Source organism: Epinephelus fuscoguttatus, linkage group LG17 (genome assembly GCF_011397635.1).
Source record: "Epinephelus fuscoguttatus linkage group LG17, E.fuscoguttatus.final_Chr_v1".
Taxonomy (NCBI): domain Eukaryota; kingdom Metazoa; phylum Chordata; class Actinopteri; order Perciformes; family Serranidae; genus Epinephelus; species Epinephelus fuscoguttatus.
Window position 1 is genome coordinate 27,038,962 of NC_064768.1, and position 24,113 is coordinate 27,063,074.

Genomic DNA, 24,113 nt, shown 5'->3' on the forward strand with positions numbered 1-24,113 from the left:
TGACAGTTTATTGTCATGGTTAGGTGGTAATTAGTTGGGTATAGCAGTCTGGAGCTCCTTCTCTCCTCGATGAGCCGACAGGGTGTGGACAGGAATCTTGGCAAGACAGTTCGTCTTTTTTACATCAGTGTACTGAACACTATAATTCTCCCCACTCCAACTGAGGCCTAGAAGGCACACTGGTATTTTTTACAGTTGTGCAATCCAAGCAATGGCTTTTTTTTAAAGATGGGTTTGAGGCATTGTTGGCTGTGATTGTCTGAAGGGGTTAGGAATGCAGCCAGGCCTGCAACCTTGATTTGAGGCCAAGAGGAGATCAGTCTGTACAAAGGGAAGCCCTTCCCTCTCCTTGAATCCAACCGCTTTTTCTTGATAGCACACTTTGTCTGATCAAAGTTAGCTTGTCTTACAGAAGCGATAATCGATACCACAGTTTGCTCCTGTGTGAGCTGTGATACAGATGTTACAAGCACGAGATACATGTTATCTGCAACAATCCCCTCTACGAGTAACCTCAAAGAGATATCATATCTGAAATAAAGGCTGTGTAACCATTTTTTTTGTTTGACACCATTTCATAGCACACGCACACATGTAACCTGAGGTGTGTGGATAAATGCAACCCTCAGCATCTTCTAAGCATGTTGTTTGTGGTTACAGATCTATTTCACTTACTAAGCATCTACTAAAGTGCTGTGGAAATTTCCACACCTGCAAGTGGCTGACTGTACTGCGAATCTGCCAATAAGTGCTAGTATTGGCAATGAGTCTGTGAAAGGTCCTTGTCAGGACACAATAGGCGCACTGTGGGCTTGTAATGTGAGGCCCACGATAGGAACACGTCGGACAATAGGCGCGTTTGAGGGGGAAAATATAACCACTATGCTAATGACACGGTCAGTCACTTAGTACAAAACATGGGGAGCAACACTGATGGACGGATGTCAAAACAAAAATTTTCTTACACATCTGCATTAATAAAAACACTACATAATGACATGTATGCATGTGTGTGAATGAGTTCCTGACCCTACAGCTACTGTCCAGCTGTCATTGTGAAACTAAGATAGCGTTTGCAGGCCTGCCAACTTTGAGAGATTTAGTGCAGCATACGTGGGTCGCAGAGTGTCTCAATACTTGATAAAACCAGCGGACTTTCACCGGGCTGATTGCAGTGTTTGCTGGCAGCCTCTACAAGGCATATCAAATGAGGCCAGAGCTCCTCAGGTCCACAAGGATGGACTTCCCCTCTTCACACAAAGCAACTGATACTGAGAGGAACCTCTGGGTTGATTCTCTATGGAAATGATTCTGGTCAATAAATCCTTTTGTAGAAAAGGTTGTTTCCAAAACCTCAGTTTAAGGTACTGCATGGGTGTGTACATGTGTATGGTATGTATGTTCTTCACACACACACATCAGCTCCTGTCCTGCTAAAGCCCAGTCAAGCCAAAGTGAGATAAAAGAACTGGAGGACTGCTGCGTTGCCTCACATTGCCTTTGTTGGTCAAAAAGTTGTACCTGAACACACCGCAAAGACTATAGGCAACAGCCAACCAGCAAGTAGGTTCTGTGCCTGCATGAGAGGAAATAACTCTCCATACTAGCAGGCAGCGGTAGTCTGTATTCGTCATTCAAATGGGAAACCAGAAGGCGGACAGGTTGGATTCAAGATGCTAGTTATCCGTTAGTAATGACACAACCAGATACTGAAAGAGCGAAGGATATTTACCGTGTGCTAGCAAACAATAACTCAAACAGTTAGGACCATTTTTGCTGATGAGCTTAATGGCTAAAAACATCATCTTACCTCATAGAACAACTTAATTTCAACCTCAGACCCACTTGACTTTAGCTCTTTGTTTACTTTCCTCACTTCCATTTCTCTTCTCGTGCACTTTGCTACGAGTGATTTCATTCATCATCTGGCTTTGCCGTCACTGACATCAATTCACCATGCTGCATTGGATTAAACAAAGCCAATGAGGGCCAGCAGAGTGGGACACATGCTCACCGACGACCTGACATTGAACAATGGCTGACCATTGGCTTGGTATGTCAGGGCCCTTTCAAACAAAGTTTGTGTATTCAGTACATTTTTATGTACGTTACCATATTCTTACTTATTACCTCTCTTTGCCATTTCGATCCTGCTTTGTTTCTGTATTGATAGTATGCCATTATCGTTATATCAGAGGTGTGGACTTGAGTCACATGACTTGGACCTGAGTCAGACTCGAGCCACAAATATGATGACTTAAGACTCGACTTCACAAAATAAAAAAATAAAAAAAGCATCTCGACTTGGACTTTATGACCTTTATGACTCATGACTATACTTGGACTTGGGGCCTCTGGACACTTGATACCTTGAGGTTCATATTAGCATGGTTAGCGAGCTAATGTGAGTGCTATGAGCTAATTGTGGTACAAGTTAATAGTGCAATGTCAACACTACTTTTTTATGATTATGTTCAGTCACACTTATTTAAACAAATAAATACAGACTTAAAAAAGCTCCTGCTTTTTGTTTATTAAAAATGGCATTTCAGCAAAGAGGCGTATCATGACTTCTTCAGGAATTTAAACTTTAAGTTCAGGACTTGGAACTTGTCAGTCTGGACTTGTTTTGGAACTTGCCTGTCTTGACCTGGGACTTCAATGCAAAAGTTTGAGGCTTACTTGTGACTTAACTTGATCCGACCTCTGTGTTATTGTAACTTCATATCTAGTCATACTGTGTTATCCAGATTGTATGTAAAGATAAATAAATCATTGGATGAGGTGGAGTAATCAGTTGCGTTCTATAAACAGAAAGACTAAAACAGAAATATACTGTGCAACTAAAACCTTCAAGAACATTAGAGCAAATTAGAGCCTGATAGTTGTGTCTGTCACATGCCTTGGTCCTCTTTTCTTCCTCTCTTTCTCTAATACAGTAGGTCTAAACTGTACATCCAGACATAGCATTAGCTGAAACTGTCTCATGCTCTGTTTCTGCTCTCTGCCAGTCATGGGTCACCCAGTTAATGTGTGTTTGATCTCTGAGTTCATGACCACAATGTTCCCTGCAAACAGAGCAGATAATAAAAGACAGACATGCAGCGCTGAAGGCCAAAGCTCATTCATTCTACCGACTACTGCTGAATTCTGTGGCAGCAGAAGTATTTACATGAAATTTAACATCATTACAGGCTGTTTCCTGACTCCTGCTTGTTCCTCACATATTTCAACACACACGCCCATCCCAGAGTCTTTGTGTGGCCCTCCTTTTCATTCAGTCAGTCGTGACAGCCACAGTGATGCAATAGGCTTGTAACAGAAATGTGTGATTCAGACACACATGACATGAAATGTGCCTTTCAGTCACGTAGTAAATGGTCTTGAAAGTGATGTAAATCTGTGACCAATGCAGAAAGGTATGCATAAGTGAAAAGCAGGACATCATTAATGGTGTACCGACAGTGTTTGCTGACCTCAGTGGTAAATATTTACAAACGTTTTTTTTTAATTAACACAGAAGTTGAAAAGTTACTTTCCAAAGTTATCTGTGGGGTCCAGATGAATCATTACTTGCAGTTAGTGAAGGCCCAGACACACAAAAACTGACATCAAAGAACAAGTGTCAACAGAGGCCAACTGTTGCGTCGCCTAACATCACCTGTGTCTTAGCCAGAAAGTTGCACATGAGCACACACAAAGACTACAGACAACTAGCATGTTGTTCTGTGCCTGCGCGAGAGGAAATAACTGTCCACTTAAAAAGGGAACTGGAAGAATGATGGGACAGATTCATGACGCTAGTAGCCAGATAGATATTAAAGAGCACAACTGGATGTTGACAGACCAAAGGGTATTTACTGTGTGACAGTGCACAATAATGCAAAGGGAGCGTATCTATGTTTCCAGGGTTCTATGTTTCCCGGGTTCTATGTTGCCCGCTCAACCAAGCGGGAAACATAGAACCCTTTTTGTGTAAGCGGGGAACATAGAAGCTTTTTTGCAGGGTTAAGTGGGGAACATAGAACCCGGGAAACATAGAACCCTGGAAACATAGAGATGACCCCAACACAAACACCAGGAAACTGTTTCTGCTAAAGAGCTCAATGGCTAAAATAAAAACAAGTTTGTTTTGACCTCACACGCTCTTGACATCTCCAACGACGATTCAACATGCTGAATTGGCTGAAAAAAGCCGACAAGGGCCGACTTGTGCTAGCCGTGCAAGACACACTGCAAAAACTCACTGACGACTTGATGTGTCAGGGGACTTAGTTACCACTTTCATAGCCTACTTTCTGTTTAATTTGACAGCAAGCAGCAATTAGTTAGCTTAACATAAATACAACAAAAACCGCTAGCTTAGCTCTCAGTCTGTCTGACCGTAACAAAATCCACCAACCAGCACCTGTAAAGCTCATGTTATAGCCTATTGTTTAACATGTATAAAAACCAAAGTCTCAAGCCTCACATTTAACAGACAGTATCAATCAGACAGATTTTGTTAGCGTCAAACATAGCCAGGCTAGCTGTTTCCCAATTTATAGTTTATGCTAAGCTAACCTACGCTAACTATCAACTGCAGAGAGCTTTATAGTTACTGTACAAACACAAGTGTCGTATTAAGCTTCTCATCTAACCTTCAGTAAGAAAGAAAAACAGCGTATATCCCAAAATGCAACACTATGCCTTCAAAAGCTAAAGAAAATGTGTCCAATATAAATCACATTTTCTATCATAACCTAACAAATGCATCTTAGTCCTTTTACAGACAAAGATTATTGTAAACCACGTTGGCATGTTACCATAGATTGTGGTTAAAAACCTCCCTAACAGCCAGCACCTAGGTGTTTTATGAATTTATGTAGCATGTGATTTCTGCACCTTATTATGGCTTAACAGACAAACAACCTTGTGGGTTTTTATTTGGCTGTAAAGTGAGTTTGGTGGTGGTGTCAGCTTAGACTGCACGGGCCTGGCTGGCCTATATTCAATATTGATTATCTGTATAAGGTGCGGTTACTGCTATGATAAGACTGTCCTGTTTTCTCTTGATGTTGATAAGGCTGTTACTGAGTGACTAACCAGGCTGGGTAAATGTTACTGATGTACATGGGTCATTATTAAACAGTAAAGCCTCAATAACATTGTTTGTTTGGTCTGTGAGCGCCTGGGAGCAAAGGTTAGACTAACCTGACACCTACAAATGCGAACACACTCCTTAGGGTCTTTAGTGTTGAGTGAATTTTGACCCCCATCTTGGAAAAGCTATAAACTATGATAAAGAAAATAAATCTGACTTAGTTTGATAAGGCAGTCTAGAGTCACATAACCACGGGGCCAGTCAGCTGACACATTCTCAAAGCAGTGACACAAACAAGTCTGTGTAATTATTACCACATCTTACAAGAGGCACAAACGACCCTGTGCCTGTTCTGAAACAAAAAGCAAAGGCGCAAAACTAGTAACACATTAAAGTGTGCTCACTCATGTATTCACACTGTTTAACTGAGTTGGTACAAATTATTATCTCCATCTAACTACGCAGTACAAGAGGTCGTATGAATGACCATGCATGCATCTCACTGAGTGCATTCTGTGTTGCATAAGAGAAGAAGATAAACAAACAGTGAGCTAACCTAATCCTCCCAGAGCTACGGTCAGTGCTCATAGCAGTAATATCTTTATCACCAGCGCCGCTTTTAGACACAGTAAACATGCCAAGGCACAGCAGTGGGTACTGATGACACACTCAAACAAAGCTGAAGTAGCACTCTCAATGGAAGCCAAGTGTAAATCTATACTACTCTACTGTAGCTGTGTGCCAGAGGTGGGGGGACTCCAGTCACATGATTTGACTCAAGTCAGGTTTAAGTTGCAAGTTTGAGGACTTGCTTGACTAACATTGCTAAAAGACTCAACTTGACTTCAACTTGGTATTCATAACTTGAGACTTGACTCAGAACTGACTCAAAAATACTTTTCTTAAATCAAATGTTTGCATTTTTCTAGATATTGAGAAGTTGCATTTTGTTTTATAAACATGATTGAGCGATTTCTTGTGCGATGCGCGCAAACCTTGCAGCCTATTAGGACGTGGCAGCAGAGGCCAACTCATGAGGCTGCTAACATGGAGGGGTCCAAGCCCAATTCAAGGCAAATGTCGATGATGATTTTAGCAAGAAGGGAACTGCAGTATGAACGATCTGCAGCTTAAACATCAGTGGACTGAGCCCTACTACATCCAACTTTATCCATCACTACACAAACCATTAAGAAAGGTATATGACTACATCTAGCCAATAAGCTAATTATTAGCGTAGGCTGGAAAGCTTAATATATAGCAGGGACTCAACCTGACTTGCTTGACTTATAGCAGGGACTCTACTCGACTTTTGCAAGAGCAAAAGGGAGGCCTCCAGTTTAGTGATAAGTGTCATGGGAACAGTTACGAAGTAAGTTTCTCATACACAGGTGAAATGTGTTCAAGGACACAGTTCATTTTAGGTCAGATTAAATCTTACACATTTTGTTCCTACAGACTCAACTTGACCTGCTTGACTTATAGCAGGGACTCGACTTGACTTGCATGACTTAAAGCAGGGACTGAACTTGCTTGACTTATTGTGGGGACTTGACTCGACTTGCATGACTTATAACAGGGTCTCGACTTACTTGATTTATAGTAAGGACTCAGCTTATTTGGCTTATACCAGTGACTCAACTTCCTTGATTTATACCAGAGACTTAACTTGTTTGACTTACAGCAGGGACTCTACCTGACTTATAACAGAGACATGACTTGCTTGATTTATAGCAGGGATTCAACTAATGACTTGTAGCAGGGACTTGACTCGTTTTCCTTGATTTATAGCAGGCACTCGACTTGACTGGCTTGACTTCTAGCTGGGACTCAACTTGTTTGACTTGTAGCAAAGACTCCACTCAATTTGTTTGACTTACAGCAAGGACTCAACTTGTTTGACCTGTACCAGGGACTCGACTTCCTTGACTTACAGCAGGGACTCAACTTGTTTGACCTGTACCAGGGACTTGACTTCCTTGACTTATAGCAGGGACTCAACTTGTTGGACTAATAGCAGTGACTTCCACTCAACTTGTTGGACTTATAGCAAGGACTCGACTTGACTTGCTTGATTTATGACAGGGTCTCAACTTGTTTGACTTATAGCAGGGACTCGACTCAACTTGTTTTATTTAAAGCAGGAATTCAACTTGTTTGACCTATACCAGGAAATCAGTTTGACTTACAACAGTGACTTGACTTGTTTGACTTAAAGCAGGGACTCGACTCGATGTGCTCAATTTATAGCAGGGACTCAACTTGATTTGTTTGTTTTACAGCAGGGACTTGACTTGACTTGCTTGACTTAAAGCAGGGACTCGACTTGCTTTATTCTCACCACAGTAACATGCTTGAGACTTAAGGTTAGGACTTGTGACTTGTGTGACTTACTCCCACCTCTGCTGTGTGCAGCTTTGACATTGGTGCTGCCCAGGAATCACTTAGCAACACACTGATGATGTTGTCTCATTGTACCTGTAACACTATAACAAGCAGCTCCCCTCACACATTATTTACTTTTTCTACACATGTGGAAAATCCCACCCACGGTCTGAGTTATTTTTCTGCATTTACACTTGGCAGCAGCAACACATTCCAGCAGCAGCAGGTCAGCCTGTGCACATAAAGTTGGACCGGGTGCTAAAGTGGAAGCTGCACCTAACCAGCCCCTGTTTTGGTTCCTGAGGAAAATATGTGAGGTCAGGATGACAGGACGTTAGCTCGTGGGTGAGACTGCATCATGCTAGAGTCAAACCTATGAACTTGGTGTAATATAATCCAATCAACAGCTTGATTCAGTTCCTATCAAGTTGATTGGAATTACTGAAGTGAAATCGAATTCCTAATCCTGGTCATGGGCCTCTTCTTGGATGTATTAAAGGGGCTGTCTGTGATCTGTGACATACAGACCCCCTGCTGTGTCCCATAAAGACATAAATATACATAAACAGTAGACACAGCTGTTTGATATAGGGGTGAGGGGGTGTCTGATGAAATGGATATCAGGGATGGTGTTATGTTGTGGATGAGGGGAGAGGGGTCATCAGTAGAAGTAAAAGGGAGAGAAGGTCAAGGAGTCACACACAGTGGGAAAGAACACCATAAAACACAGAGACACGTAAATCTAAGTGTACACATTAAAGCAGATAAATTCGCCAAATGTTTAACTATTGCTTTAAAAGACATCTGGAGGTCACACAGAGGGCAGGAGACTGTGTGTGGCTGAAGGATGTTATGACGGACCACGTGTCCTCAAAGTTACAGACTCATTCACAGCCAAGAGAAACGTACAGTTTATCAACTCAGGCTAAACCTGCCCGAACGTCTGAACCCTGCAGTGTACTTTTAATGATTGATAGTTTGTTTTGGGAAAAAGATGGAGCACTGTGATATTGTGTCGCCTGCTTCTCTGTGGCACATGTTGTTAATAGTTACTGAAGAATTACTGACCCAGATAGCCCAGCTGTTAATTATTCCTTATTAACCATAAAGTGAGGATAAACAAACAGCACACTCTTGGAAAACAGATCATATAATCCTACAATATCACTGCTGTAAAACAAAGGTCACCCCGACATCGCCTGAGGATAAAACACTCCTCTGTTAAAAGTTATAAGAAGTACTATAAAATGAATACTACTGTAAATCATGACCGGCATATTTAAAGGTGCTATCAATGTTATTCTACTGAGATGGCCTTTATGATAAGTCTGCTGTACTTTGATCAAAATAAAATAAAAGCACGTGTTACATAAAGACACATAAAAGACTAAATATCCTACAGTATAACCGCGTTTGGATTAAAAATAAAACTTTCAAAACACCCAAAACACCCTTTAAGGGCTTATTCATTACATGGGCAATGCTGCCTTCAGGGGCTGTTGTAAATACAGCGGCTGTGATTAGACATGAAATTCAATGACGTAAGAAAGGGGTAGGGTTGGAGTAAGAAAAAGAAACAAAACCACACTCGTAAAATGCTCAATCATAAGTCAAAGGCGTGCATTTAAAGTGATTAAAAGTCCATTATTATAATTAGGAAAGTTGACTCAATATATCAAAAGTGAAAGTGCTCCATGTAGCAAATGACTCATGGGAGTATTATGCTATAAATAATTTTTACACATAGAATGCACAGAGTGACTTCGTGCAGTTTTCACATTAAAAATACCGCCACAACACAAACAAGGTTGTGTGATATCTCGTTGCTGCACCCGGTTCTTGAACGCAGCACAGCCCCGCAGCCTGAATGAACAGGCTGTAATGATGATACAGTACTTCCAGGATGACAGCAGCAGCTGCTGTGGGCGGGACGAGGCGGGACCGAGACGAGGAAGACGTGGGCGACGTGACTGTTTGTTGTAAACGCATGTCAACGTGGTGCTCGTCTTAATCCGCTGACGTACAAGGAGTCATACTTTGGGGACAACTCCTTACTCAGGACAAAACGGCATGAGTTGTACCGTCAGCTAAAAATATAATCTACTGTACCTCCAAGAAAAATCAACACAACGTAGCCTATCATGTGTCATATATTTTACATTATTTATTTAATGGATTTTACATTAAACTTAATTTAAGGTATCTGTATTCCTCCGTGGTGTAAAGCAACACAAGTTACTTTATTAGGCTATTATTTTTATTCTTGTACTCTACTCCATAATTCAGAGGGAAATTATTTTATCTTTTTACACACAAAACACATGGTCAGTTTAAGATAGCCTATATGATGCAATATTCTGGTTTTTTTTGTTGTTGTTGTTGTTGTTTTACACGAAACATGGTCAACTTAAAATATAATGATGCAATATTCTGTTTTTGGGGTTTTAATTTTATTCATTTTTTTTTTACACAAAACACGGTCAGCTTAAAAAATATGACGTATTATTCTGTTTTGTTTTTGTTTTTTTTTTACACGAAACATGGTCAGCTTAAAAAATATGATGTAATATTCTGTTTTTTGTTGGGTTTTTTTTTTTTTTTTTTTTTTTTACATGAAACACAGTCAACTTAAAATACCTGATGCAATATTCTGTTTTTTTGTTGTTGTTGTTGTTGTTTTGTTGTTTTTTGACACAAAACATGGTCAAGTTGAAAAATATGATACCATATTCTGTTTTTGTTGTTGTTTTGTTTATTTTTACACAAAATATGATCAGCTTAAAATATATGATGCAATATTCTGTTTTTTGTTGTTTTGTTTATTTTTACACGAAACATGGTCAGCTTAAAATATATGATGCAATATTCAGTTTTTTTGTTTGTTTTTTACAGGAAACATGATCAATTTGAAATATATGATGCAGTATTTTTTTACACACAGAGCATATAGTCAATTTAAAATACATGATGCAGTGTTAGGTTAAACCACTCGACAATACATAAAGTAAATATAATAGAAATAACTATGTAACATAATAGTATAACATTGACAGGGGTCATGATGCTGCGTATTGAGTACTTTTACTTTTGATGCTTAACATTCATTTTGCTGACAAAACTTCCATACTTTTACCTCAGTCAACGTTTACTTGTAATTGAGGGTCCTTATGATGGGGTTTTGCTGAGTAAAGGATCCAAATACTTGCACAACGCATTTCTGTAATCTTCCGCCCATATTCCCAAAGGTATATGATCCAAACATTCAATTGTACTGTTTCTTTTAGTATTTCTTGTAATAGTACAAAGCACAACATTCAGTTACAATGGCAGTAATGACGGTTTGCTCATTACTCGAGAGACTCCACAGACAAATGGGAGGAAATGGAAGTCTGAGTGCTAATATTAGTGCATTTGTCCTCAGTGCAGCAGGTTTCCATGGTGTCTCTGGGCCTACGTGTAAACAAGTTGGAGAAGAACTGTCCAGGGATTAGCCTGAGACCTGCACGCATATTTACACGTGTATACAGTAGGTCATGCAAAGAGGCAAGAACCAGAACACAATTCGGTCAAATCTTATTTGAATGGAGAGGAGAGGCATATTTTGGTTCAGAGGTGAGGACTAACATCAGAACTACACAGCTGGGCTAAGGTTTAACTTAAGTTGAGGATTTCTGTGACCAATTTACAAACAGAGCAACATACATACAGAGACTCACACAGGGTGAGGTCAGGAAATCTGTGACATCCAGAGCAATACCGGCCTGTACAGCAAATACAGTGAGGATCCTCCATACAATACAGCATTCAGGGGGATTAATGCTTGAACCAGTTTACTCAATCAGTAAACACAAACCAGCAACTGAGGTTAATCCGTAACTGTGGACAGACAAGACAGAGGGACGAGCTCCAGTTTACTCTGATTGTGAAATGAAAGGAAATCTCGTCAGCTCAATCATCTGGTGTCATTTTCATCAACACTTCTATGTAAAATCTGGAGCTTTTAAACATTCAAAACAAAGTAGTTCTGTGTCTAGCGAAGGCCTCATTCATCCCAGGATATGACTTTATATAATGTCCCTAAAGACGCTGCTCTGAGGGATGAATAGTGTTGTGTACATTACACAAAAACATAAAGACCAGAGTACAGATGAGAAAAAATGAGTTAAGAAAAGAAAAGAGAAGTGTTTTCTTTCTTCCATCCCTCTGTGTGTCACTCAGTCAGTCACATGCTGAGCCCTTCTGTCTGACTGCCAGGCTCTGCTCTCTGAGTGTAATCTCTGTTGACCAGTCAGCACAGGGAGGGAGGGGAAAAAAAAGATGGAGGGCTGCGTCGCAATCTAGGTCGTCCACCAGTAATCCCACAGGGTGGAACTATGCCGTGGGCATACAATGCCAAATGCTGAGCTCACCCAACTCCTCTTTCCTTGCCCTCCGTCCAGCCAACGTCTTGTCTCATGACAGACCTCTATCAGTTTGCTTTTGACCACAAGACTCACATGTTCTGATGTTTATCTGTAGGAAATTCCCGACCTTGATAAGGCTGTCAAGGAGGGGAGTGACATGAATAGGAGTGAACATCAAAACTTGACCTCAGATCACTAAACCTATTGAGTCATTTGCTTCATGACACCGAGACACACAGCATTTTAAGTGTGGAAACACCATATGATTGCAGCCAGCAACTTTTTTTTATCTCTATTTTTGTTGTTTACACAAGCTCACATTCTTGTTTGTAATAAATACAGTCAAATAAATTTGATTAAAAATCAGGTTGGGGGTTGGGAGTGCCAGGGGAAGCCTGGCTAGGGCGCCCAATGTGAGATGTGTGCTAGGTCTGGCACTGTATGTAAGGAGTGGCTAATGATTTAAATCTGTTACCTCCAAGTGGAGCGTCAGCCCATTTAAACTCTATCTAATGTTTGACTTTGAATCACAACAACTGGACAAACTTTGATGTTATTCAGTCGTTTGACTTGCTGGACAACATTTCACCAAACGAGGTGTATCTATTCAGTCTGACGTGATTTTTCTTCCAGTGTCCCTGGCTTTAAACATCTCAGGTAATCCCTGGCACTTACACACTACTAATTGTCTTCCTTAACTCTTGCCACTAAGCTTGTCTCGCCAGCGTTCATGACTTCCTAGTGACCTGGCAGCGAGACATGTTGATGGAGAGTGAGAGACACTGTGCACTGCTTGACCTTCCACTCTTGTCCAGGAGTGCTTGCACTCTGTGAAAGTGTGTCAGTACAATATGTGAAGAGCTACTGTGCAGGCAGAAGTTTTTTTGCCGTCATAATCCCTGACTCTGGGCCTTTGTATCCTGACTAAATCCTATACTGTATGGCTGAATGGTCAGCTAATGTGATTCCATCCCACGTAGTCAAACTGCATTTCAGTATCGAGGTATTTGATGCTCTTGCTAAAGGGACGGAAACATTTCTAATGAATGACTACGCAATACTGGCCTCCTGTTGGTTAGTGTGGTTAACCTCAGTGTGGATCTTACCAAAGATGTTCAGACTAAGTAGGTCAAGACAATGTACACTGCAGTGCAGATGTACTGCAAATAGAAAAGCAAACAGATGTCAGTCATTAGATGTTTACACACGATAACCTTGTCACGGTCAGTCAACTCAGTGTTATGTCAGCCACTAAAAAAAAAGGGACTGCAGCCTCAGGGAAGGGGTTAAAGTTCAAATTTGACAACAAAAGCGACATGTATGGATCATATGATTTGTAGTTTTTGTTGTGGTTAATCATGGCGTGCACCTCTGGATGGTGCAGACTCATCACGCCCTGAACATGGCATGACTTTCATGTGAGTTAAGGAGGAGGAGGAGTAAGTAAGTAAGATTTTTTTTTTTTTTTTTTTAAAGTCACATTTAAGCACCAGGGTACAGAAGAAACACTTTTAATCATGCTGAGTTTGACATGTGGGTTGTTATATTTCAAGCTGAACTTTAAAACACTATGCTGCCCTCTTGTGGTCAGATACTGATCTCAAACACAAAAAGATACTAAAAAAAATATATATAAAATGTCCCATTGAGTGTATTACACACTGCATATAAAAAAGGTACAGCTTCAGGAGATTTTAACCACGAGTTATCTGCCTATACACACATATATAAAATATGACACACATGAGACCAAGTATGGGCCTTGTGTGATTTGAAAGCGTGTCTGATTTTAAAGAAGGAACTCTCTGAAGTGTACAGTCAAAAACATATAGAATATAAAAGTGCAATTTGGAAGTAGGAAAAATACTTTCACAAACGAAACCTGAGAGCATCATGGGTAAATGCTGGTACAGAGTAAGTGATGTAACCGCTGTGTGGGCTGGTGAAATAAGGAGCAGCACTGGCTCTTGTGCAGACAGGGAATGAGGACTGAGAGCACACATGCATCCTCTTGATGGGCTGAGCAGCTCCATTAGCAGTGAGTCCACGGTGTGTGCTGCCCCCTGCTGAGCAGATGGGGGAACTTCCAGCTGAAGCTTGAAGGAGGAGAGGCTCCTCAGAGTCCCAGCTGAAGCTCCTCTTTGTCCCATGTGGTCTGTGTGTGGAGCGAGGCTGCTGCTCCGCTCTGACCGGCACTCTGCACAGAGAAGCTCTGGAGGCCTGAGCAGAGGGACTGTCTCTCTTCAGGAGGGATTCAATGGAGAAAGGACTGCTGAACTTCACCTCACATTTGACCTGAACAGCTCTGCAGGCTGCAGGTTCAGGAGAGTGGAGAGCTGAGCAGCGCTCTGATGGTCTGCTGGTGTTCTCCGTCTCCACTTTGGAGGCCAGCTCAGGGAAGAGGTGCAGGATGCCTTTGAAGTGACGACGCACCATCTTTGCCGTGATCTGACTGTGGTCCAGTTTCCAGTAGTTTCTCTTACTGTCCAGAGAATCTGGGACCACTGGAATCTGAAAAACACAACACAGGGCTTTTAGAGACAGAGGTTAAGTTGTTCATTCAAATAATGTGTTGTGTTCATTTGAAATATTAAAGACTGAGAATGTAAACTCACCTTGACAAAACATTTGTTGCTTGATAAACAGACTCTGATGTTGTTCTCAACAGATTTTCTGTCCTCAGAGATTAATGGTGCCAGTCTGTCCATCAACTGGAAAACATCAAGTTGAGATTAGAGGTTTTAAAATGACAATTAGTTTGCCATATGACATACTTCTTAAACATGGTCATTAAAAACAACTTGACTCTTTCTTACCTGAGTGAAAGTGAGCATGTTGGCTGGAGCGTCTTGGAGGACGACAGCGATCTTAGCCAGGTAGGTGGTGCTCTTCCTGAGCAGACCTCGCTGAGAGCTGCTGGCTGGAGCAAAGAGAGGCAGCTGAGCTCCAAACTTCTCAGTCCTGTTCTGCATCTTGTTTGTTGGAGAATCACAGCAGTCAGGTCCCACACACACACACACAGAGTAGTGAGAGCAGATGTGGACCTGAAGTGTTCAGCTCTGGGTATAAGTCCTGCTGGGACAATAGGACATTAGAGGGTGTGCACTGCAGGTTAATGAGGACCTATTGATGAGTCGATGAGCTATTACTGCTGGAGGAGGAGCCAGTGATCACAGTAATAGTCTGTTTCCAAACGCTCATCAACATGTCTGAGGATGTTCTGTGAGTCTGATCTGCCTCTTTGTCCACATTAGCAGTTAAAGTATATCCAAACTTTAAATAAGGTAATGTCTGAAAGTAAAGTCTGTCACTGCTTACACATTAAAGGAATACAGAACATCCAAAACATCAGTTGTATATCAATCCTGCATCCGCTTCCAGCATGCTCCCGGTGAACGAAGAATACAAAAACTGGGGGAAAAAATCATGAAATGGAGTAAAAGGGGGGCGTGTTTCACAGCAGCAAAACTCTTTTGAAACATCCATTTACAAACTCTCCCACAAGTCATGTAGTATGATCTAAACCTCATTTAACCCACCTGTCCTATTTAAATGTCTTAATTAGTAAGATTTTAGAAAAAAAACGTGTTTGGGCAGTGATGAGCATATGACTGGATAAATAAGACGTGGATTAAATTGCACGAGTTGTGCGAGAGTTAGTAAACAAATCATTTGATATTGTTTTGTTGTTGTAAAACCTGGCCCCCTTTTACTCCAGTTCATTAAGAATTTTTTCTGTTTTTCGGAATCTTTGTTCACTGTGGAGACATGTGAGAAAAACACTATTCCTCCCAAAATTCAGCATAACATGGGGTGCTATAATTAATATACAAGTGATCTTTGGGGGCTATAGTATTCCTTTAATATTAGAAACTTTTATTTAATGGAAGACCTTCTGTTGAGGCCTCAAGGTAACACACCATGTACAAAAATAACACTATTTACACTTACTATTATTAAATTGGAAGGTTTTATCAAAAGCAATGTAAAAATAAAGTACAGTCCAAGCCACGGTAAATCATCAAACTACTTTCAAAATTTACCAAAAATACAAAGTATTGTCAACTTTTAGTGACAGTGTTTATATAAAGCCAATGAATTCTAAAAACCCAACTTTAAAAATGGTGAACAACTCACATTTATAGATGTATTCCAGGGGTTAACTACTCATAAATGTGAACTCAAATGAAAGTGTTTAAGTGAAATGTGCAATACTCACATTGAAGTTGTTCTCACAGCGGAGCAGCAGACAAACTATCTGCAGGTGTGTGTTGTTCCTCCTTTAATCTGTGACACGTGGAAATTTTAACTCCAGTAATTATTACATAAACTTGAAACAATCAGGTTCCATCTTACACTGTCTCCAACTGTTTTTCTTGACATTGCATTTCAACCTCTCAAAGGCTGGTCTGACAATACACAACACACGGCTGAGTGACACTGACATTCCAATGAGCAATCTAATCACATTCCAGCAGTTTGCACATCCCTAATCACTCCTTTAGTCAAACCTATTATTGCCCTTTGTCCCAGACAGTGACGAAGGTCATTTACATCAGTGATCCTCATTCAGATGCATTAACACATTACCTGTGCTGTAAGTTTGGAAGATGACTCCAATGGAGAGCTGTGAGTCTGCAGAGCAGCTGATTTCACTTGGGTTTGATTGAAGCTGTGTTGCTCCAGCTGCTCTGGGGTCAGTTCCAAGAAGCAGGTTGGGTAAAGTGTGTGGATTTCAAGGAGTTTTATTCAGGTTTTATTCAAAGTTGTAAGATATCTGAAGGTAGTTAGAATTAAAATGTTGCTTTTGCATTAATCATAATAAAAACTGACTGACTGAGACCACCCAGGGGTGTTGACAGGCAGTTACCACACCCTCAACTGAGATGCAGAGAAACCATTCACTGAACATGAAACAGGTGAGTAGCGAGTGGCAGATGGGAATAGTGGAGTGGGATTGTGACTGCAGTGAGGCCCCTATGGGACCCTTTGAGACATGACAGAGGATGTGACAGAAAAAACGGATGGAGGGCGAGGCACAGAATACTATAACAAACGGGCGTGCAGGACAGAGAACTGTTAACAGACGTATGACTGGAATGAGGAGTGTTTGAGGTGTGGTCCTGCTCCCAAAACAAAAAGGACCCAATGTTCACCTATTATATTAGCTGTGTCCCTCAGGAATCACCGTATGCCTTATGTTAATTGAAGAGAAGCTGATCATTAATTATAATTGGATGTTCTTCAAACCAGAGTTCACTGAAGTTCGTTGGTCACATACACCCTAATTTGATCTCAAGAGCCAAAGCAGTAAAACCATTACATAATAACTTATAAATAACAACAACTTCTAATTGTCCCCTTCCTTCAAGTGTAAAGAAGTACACTCTGAAACATTCCTATGGTTACATAACAGATAAACAGCCTGAGATGTGTTCAGAAAAATAAGCACAATTTAAGAAAAAAGTCTCAGTTTTTTCACTTTCATTACTTGTGCATTTCTCCATACATTTCCACTCCTCTGTAGTAATGCTGACAACTGACACACCAAACTAAAGTGGAAGCTGTTGAGCAAGCAGGTGAAGTTACCCCCTGCCTTGCTTTGCCAGTGGGGTTCCACCATTGTTGTTTAAAGATACAGACTCTTTTGTCTTTTGTGCTGAAGCTGCTGCACAACATTTTTAAATATGACCACAGTAATATTCACTGTGTTTTCATGGAGCTGTATTGTCACTGTTTAACTTGCTTCTGAATCCTGTTAGACTTCACAAGTGCATCAATATTATCATAGGGGGATTATGAGACAATTGCCCCTTGGGCCTGGACTTATACGCAGTCTTATAGACAAACACTTACTGAAATAATATCATGATAGTTTGTTTCTTGTGTCATCTTCAGGGTGATTGTTTATATCGGTCGTTCAAGTTTTCTTTTGCAGGACTTTTGGGACTCTGTTTTGGACAAGAATGACAAAGTGATGTGACAACTATACTCTAGTCTAGACCGTGACCTTTTCTTTCCAAAGCAGCCAGTTGACTGGTTCTGAATTCAGGCAAGGCATTTTGACCATCATCTCGTGTTAGCATATAGAGTGTATGTCTAAGAGCTCAGCAAGCACTACATACATTTCACGTGGTTAAAATGATGAGCAGATTGCACTTTTATCTGGAAACCAAAACCTCACACAGTGTACTGAAAAACATGTTTACTGTGTGTTATTGAAATACTCTGGCTGTCTTTTCACAGAGTTGAGCTGAATGTGAATGAAGCTCAGACAAGGTGTAAATCACTGGAATGTGACCAAAGACTTACATCCCACTCAAAACCATTGTGTTTGATCTATTCAGCCATTTAAACGGTTACATTCCAGCGCTTACTACAGCCTTTGTCTGTCACAGGGATTTACCTGTTTGTGAAAGGGCACACTGTTGTAGTTTAATCCCTAAATATTTGCTATGTACTCTTTCAATCATCTCTGTGCACAATATTAGAGAGAGTCAACATATTGCTTGAGAAATTAAAAGCTCAGTCCATGAAAAACAGCTTTTATTGATCTTAGTGGTTTTTAGTTCATTAAAAGGGCAAATATTAGACTATGTAGGTTGCCAGATCTTGCCAGTATCCCCCTAATTATCTGTCTGGAAACCACTCACACAAGGATCACCTTTTCCCAAGAAGGCATGTTGATTTGACTTCTACATCATATGTGACCCTCAGCTTGACTCAAGAAAACAAGAATAATTCTACATTTTCCAGACAAATTGTTCGACAAAAAGCATTAATTCTTGGTGGTGTTGTTGTACTTGATAATGGTCTTTAACATCTTCCTGTCTTGGACTCAACTGCATTTTTACTTGGTCTTGTCTCAGTCTCTGACAAGGACAACTCTGGATCAGTTGAGACCATAACTGCGGGATATTAGTCAAGCAGGAGAGATAGGGATTTTTGTAACTTGTTTTTATAGGACCCTAATGGTGTCTAGTTAGGAATTTCTCTTGTTGCCAAGGTCAATTCATGGCCCATGTGGTTGGTTTGGCCACCATCTTGAATTGATGTTCATTTAGGCTGACCATATTTTGATTTCCAAAAAAGAGGACACTCGGCCAGCCACGACATAGCCTACTTAAATGATACTCACAGTTCACTCAAAGATGCCTTATAATTTTTATATATTTAAAGTTTATATGTATGGATAGAAAATTAGATATATTACAAAATAATATCTCTCAAAGACAGAAATTCAGATAGGCCCTATAGATAGGGGACACATACACACACTAGAGTGTGGCTAGCCTGACAGGTCCCGATGGTAGGCCTACCCGACGGTTCGGCCGGGTTCCATCAAAAATGTATAAATTGTATTTGGGCTTGGGTCGGATTCGGTCAGCTTTCAGTGAACATGTAGTGTAAAAATAAATAAAATCCTATTGTCTGTCCTGTTTATTGCTTGGGGACTGTTATTTAGCCTATGTGACAACACCTGAACAGAACACACGCACACATTGGCTGTTTGTTTCTACCTCTCCCCTCGCTGGAAGCCTTGGACCTTCTGCCGCCCGCCTCCGCCTTGATTAAATGCTGAAAGTAAAATAAAAGAGGGAGACAGGTTTTTCCTATTTTATCTTATTTTGTAATATTTCTCCCTCTCCTCTCGCTAGAAGCGTCGGACTTCCCGCTGCCCGCTACCGTCTCAAACATGGAGGTCTCCCTCTCCGCAGAGCACCCACGGTGCACGCCCAGCCTGTTAAATAGCCTGTAACCATAACAACTGTATGACACAAACTCAGTGCTTTAGTAATTAAATAATGTCGGGCTCGGTTTCAGACATAATAAAACAGAATGATTGTCGGGTTCGGACAGGACGTGAAAAGTGGACATGTCCGGGCAAAAGAGGACGTTTGGTCGATGCTAATGGTGAAAAACAGCAATTTTCATAACTCCTGAACCAGACAACATACAAAGACACAGGAACCCACTTTTTCATATAATGTGGACACCAGGAATCAAATGGAAACGTCACTGACATGCTACAACCAAAAAAACAAAAACAGGCAAATGTCACATTTTAGGCTCACAGCAGTATAACATCTGCCATTCTGTTTCGCAGTTATTTCCTGCAATAGCCAAATGTAGCTATGTTATTAAAACTGATGAGGTCTATGACACCATGATGAGGACCTCAAATCAGACCAGGTGCCTGATGGAGTGTGAATAATGCTGTTGAGTGTCGAGTGCAGCTTATGTTTAATAAGCTTTGAAGTTTCACAAACTTACTCATAGGCTATATAATATCACAGCTTTGTTTAATGCAGTTACCTGAAGTAGTTCTGACTATCACATGTAAAGAACAAGTCCACTATGTCCCTGTTGTCCTTAAGAGAGAGCACCAGGTCAGTGGTGTTCACAGAGAAGAGTCTGCGGTCCATGACAGACCACAAGAATACCGCTTTCCTGCCAAGATGATACGTGCAGACCTTGTCTTGGTACTCCAGATAATGCCTGCTGCATATGAACTCCACAGGTGAGCAGATAAACCGTTGCTGAGGGGCTTGGCAGGTTCCTCACATTTGTCTTGTCTGGTGCTCATGATTTTTTGTGTGAGAAGACTTGTCGGCTTGTGCTTTCTATAGGATTGGACCTCTGTAGAGCAGTGTCAAATGGCGGATCAGGTGGGTTTATGTTTGTTTAACTGAATCAACTATGAGTAAAATAAGCAGATTAGAAAGTGGATAGTTGGACTTCTAGATCTCTGTGTTAATACTTGTCCTTCTATGCGTTTGTTTCTTGCAGCAGTTCCCCCAGGTCTGATGTGTGTAGACTTGTGTTGAACTTGGTAGTGTTTTAATTTTGGAAGTATCAGTTTTGAGTGCTGTTGCTCTCTTTTTAAAACATTTTTATGGACTTATCTGTCCTAACAGACTTTTTATATAGCTTACTGAAGGGCCCAGTTCATGCAAAATCACCTAACTCTGACAACAGAGAATGTCTTAAAATGGACACCGTACTGCCATCTTGAAAAAAGACAGGCCAGTTTCATCAAGGTGAAGAGAGTGCTTTTGTCACATCCAAATGTTAAGTTCTGGCTATTCTACCCCGCTGTGCTGCACATCTCACTCCCCAGCAGACAGCCTCACAGGTGTGAGGATCCCCATTTGGCATTAGCCTTTGCGAATGGAAACAGAAATAAAGGGGTTACCCCAGCCTCGTAGATTAGGCTGAAAGGTAACCCATTTTGTCACTCTAACATTTTGTTAGTCCAGTGGCCAATATGTCTGCTTTGTCACAACCCTCTTGTTAATGTAAACATTCTATGTAAAACCTTATAAATGTTTTTACATTAAAAAATTACTTAGACTTGTATATTTTTTATCATTTGAGCGCAAAAATCTTACTTTGTAAAGTAACTAGTAACTGAAGTTATTGAATGATTGTAGTGGAGTAAAAGGTACAATATATCACTCTGAAGTATAGTGGAGTAGAAAGAAGTGGTGTGACATTATAATACTCAAGTGAAAGTACCTATAGATGTATTTAAGTGCAGTATTAAAGTTAATGTACTTGGTTACATTCCATCTCTGTAAGAATCAGCAAGACAATTCATTTCTGAAGAGGAAATGTCATTTCCAACAACTTTTTGATTTTGTATTTATTTAACTTTATTTAATTTTCAGGGAGTAATTGGAAAAGAATCTCCCCCAGTGTGAACAAAGTCTCAGAACATCCTCAGACATGTTGATGAACTTTTGGAAACAGACTATTACTGTGATCACTGGCTCCTCCTCCAGCAGTAATGGCTCATCGACTCATCAATAGGTCCTCATTAACCTGCAGTGCACACCCTCTAATGTCCTATTGTGCCAGCAGGACTTATACCCAGAGCTGAACACTTCAGGCCCACATCTGCTCTCGCTACTCTGTGTGTGTGTGTGTGGGACCTGACTCCTGTGATTCTCCAACAAACAAGATGCAGAACAGGACTGAGAAGTTTGGAGCTCAGCTGCCTCTCTTTGCTCCAGCCAGCAGCTCTCAGCGAGGTCTGCTCAGGAAGAGCACCACCTACCTGGCTAAGATCGCTGTCGTCCTCCAAGACGCTCCAGCCAACATGCTCACTTTCACTCAGGTAAGAAAGAGTCAAGTTGTTTTTAATGACCATGTTTAAGAAGCATGTCATATGGCAAACTAATTGTCATTTTAAAACCTCTAATCTCAATTTGATGTTTTCCAGTTGATGGACAGACTGGCACCATTAATCTCTGAGGACAGAAAATCTGTTGAGAACAACATCAGAGTCTGTTTATCAAGCAACAAATGTTTTGTCAAGGTGAGTTTACATTCTCAGTCTTTAATATTTCAAATGAACACAACACATTATTTGAATGAACAACTTAACCTCTGTCTCTAAAAGCCCTGTGTTGTGTTTTTCAGATTCCAGTGGTCCCAGATTCTCTGGACAGTAAGAGAAACTACTGGAAACTGGACCACAGTCAGATCACGGCAAAGATGGTGCGTCGTCACTTCAAAGGCATCCTGCACCTCTTCCCTGAGCTGGCCTCCAAAGTGGAGATGGAGAACACCAGCAGACCATCAGAGCGCTGCTCAGCTCTCCACTCTCCTGAACCTGCAGCCTGCAGAGCTGTTCAGGTCAAATGTGAGGTGAAGTTCAGCAGTCCTTTCTCCATTGAATCCCTCCTGAAGAGAGACAGTCCCTCTGCTCGGGCCTCCAGAGCTTCTCCTCTGTGCAGAGTGCCGGTCAGAGGAGCAGCAGCCTCGCTCCACACACAGACCACATGGGACAAAGAGGAGCTTCAGCTGGGACTCTGAGGAGCCTCTCCTCCTTCAAGCTTCAGCTGGAAGTTCCCCCATCTGCTCAGCAGGGGGCAGCACACACCGTGGACTCACTGCTAATGGAGCTGCTCAGCCCATCAAGAGGATGCATGTGTGCTCTCAGTCCTCATTCCCTGTCTGCACAGGAGCCAGTGCTGCTCCTTATTTCACCAGCCCACACAGCGGTTACATCACTTACTCTGTACCAGCATTTACCCATGATGCTCTCTGTTTCTGGCTGTAATGTGTATTGTACCTGGCAGAACAGCTTTTTGGAGCACTTTATGTTTTATAATAAACTGTGAAAACAAATGAAGTGTTTCATTATTGTCGATAATCAAGAGAGATAGATGTATAGATAGATTGTAGATAAATGCATAAGGCCTATTTAACAGCGGACATTTTGTCATTGTAGGAAATGCACAGGTGTTATAATATTAACCTAACTTAGGCATCCCAGTAAGTCATGACACTGACACATGACAGTCAGCACACAGTAAGTGGAAAATAAAGCAGCTATATGGCTAATTCAGCTAATTCAGACATTATTATTTTCATCTCTGCTTTTCCAAGTGTGTGGATTGTCAAACTGTAATGTTTGTAAAAAGCACACATGGGAGAGGTTTGCCAAGAGGGGTTAAACTATTAATTTGAACCAAAACCACAACTTATTTCCTGCCCTTAACTTGGAAAACAATGTCTGGCAAAAATATTGACCTCAGACATGTTGTGGAGTACAAGTAGCCTGTAAAGTAGCATAAAATGAAAATACCTTAAATGTGTGACCTTAAAATGTCAGTGAAATGCTCCTGCAGTCAGAAGAACACAGCAGAGCTTGGATGATGTGAAAATCATTGGGTTGTCTCCAAAATCTTTCCACCTAAAAGCAGCATTGTTCTTGTTCAATCACCCACATTCCAGTGTTTGTCACCTCGTTTATTAGGAGCTGTTGTCTCTGATTGCAACTTCTTAGTGGAGGGACAAACTGTTTTTGCATCTACTAAATATGCATTATTTTTTTCTGAAACAACAGTGAAGTGCCAACATTTCCACGTGGACCCATCCTACCAGATTTTATGCAAAAATGTACATTTGTGTCACTCTCATTAAGAAGATGTTGTTTAAGTACATTCAGTTATTGGTCTGAAGTGCTTGATTTGGCCTCCTGAATGAATACTGTCTGGGATATAGTGAGGCAGCATAGCTATGAAAGCCTTCACTTTGTGATTAAAGCACCAAATTTGGCAGATGTGTTGACAAATATATTTAGAACAAATCTGGATATTGGGGCATCAGAAACTCGCCCCCTGGTGGCCAGAGCAGGTAATTGAACCCTACCTGCCCACGGACCGTCCCGTTGGATCCGCTCCAAAATGTAATGGCTTCTAAGTTGGATCATGCTACATGCCTCCACCTAA

The 24,113-nt window shown here is 41.0% G+C and overlaps 1 protein-coding gene and 1 pseudogene across 2 annotated transcripts; one reads left to right on the forward strand and one right to left on the reverse strand.

The window, feature by feature from the left end:
- Positions 1-13,375: 13,375 nt before the first annotated feature.
- Positions 13,376-16,467, reverse strand: si:rp71-45k5.2 (uncharacterized protein LOC560783 homolog). Of its 2 annotated transcripts, none has more exons than XM_049602355.1 (4): positions 16,091-16,467; positions 14,688-14,843; positions 14,487-14,582; positions 13,376-14,382 (listed from the first exon to the last, which is right to left on the reverse strand). In XM_049602355.1, exons 2-4 carry the CDS (start codon positions 14,841-14,843, stop codon positions 13,741-13,743), a joined length of 894 nt encoding a protein of 297 aa, XP_049458312.1. In that variant the 5' UTR covers positions 16,091-16,467; the 3' UTR covers positions 13,376-13,740. The 2 variants fall into 2 exon arrangements, with proteins under 2 accessions (XP_049458312.1, XP_049458311.1); XM_049602354.1 differs by having other exon boundaries at positions 14,688-14,943; positions 16,091-16,466.
- A 9-nt stretch (positions 16,468-16,476) lies between these two features.
- LOC125904743 (forkhead box protein Q1-like) lies at positions 16,477-22,939 on the forward strand (annotated as a pseudogene).
- Positions 22,940-24,113: the final 1,174 nt, after the last annotated feature.

Coding starts and splice junctions, on each gene's coding strand:
- si:rp71-45k5.2 (XM_049602355.1), bottom strand. CDS start 14,843: ATGCAGAACAGGACTGAGAAGTTTGGAGCTCAGCTGCCTCTCTTTGCT. Junction 14,583..14,687: donor ACATGCTCACTTTCACTCAG/GTAAGAAAGAGT, acceptor GATGTTTTCCAG/TTGATGGACAGACTGGCACC. Junction 14,383..14,486: donor GCAACAAATGTTTTGTCAAG/GTGAGTTTACAT, acceptor TGTGTTTTTCAG/ATTCCAGTGGTCCCAGATTC.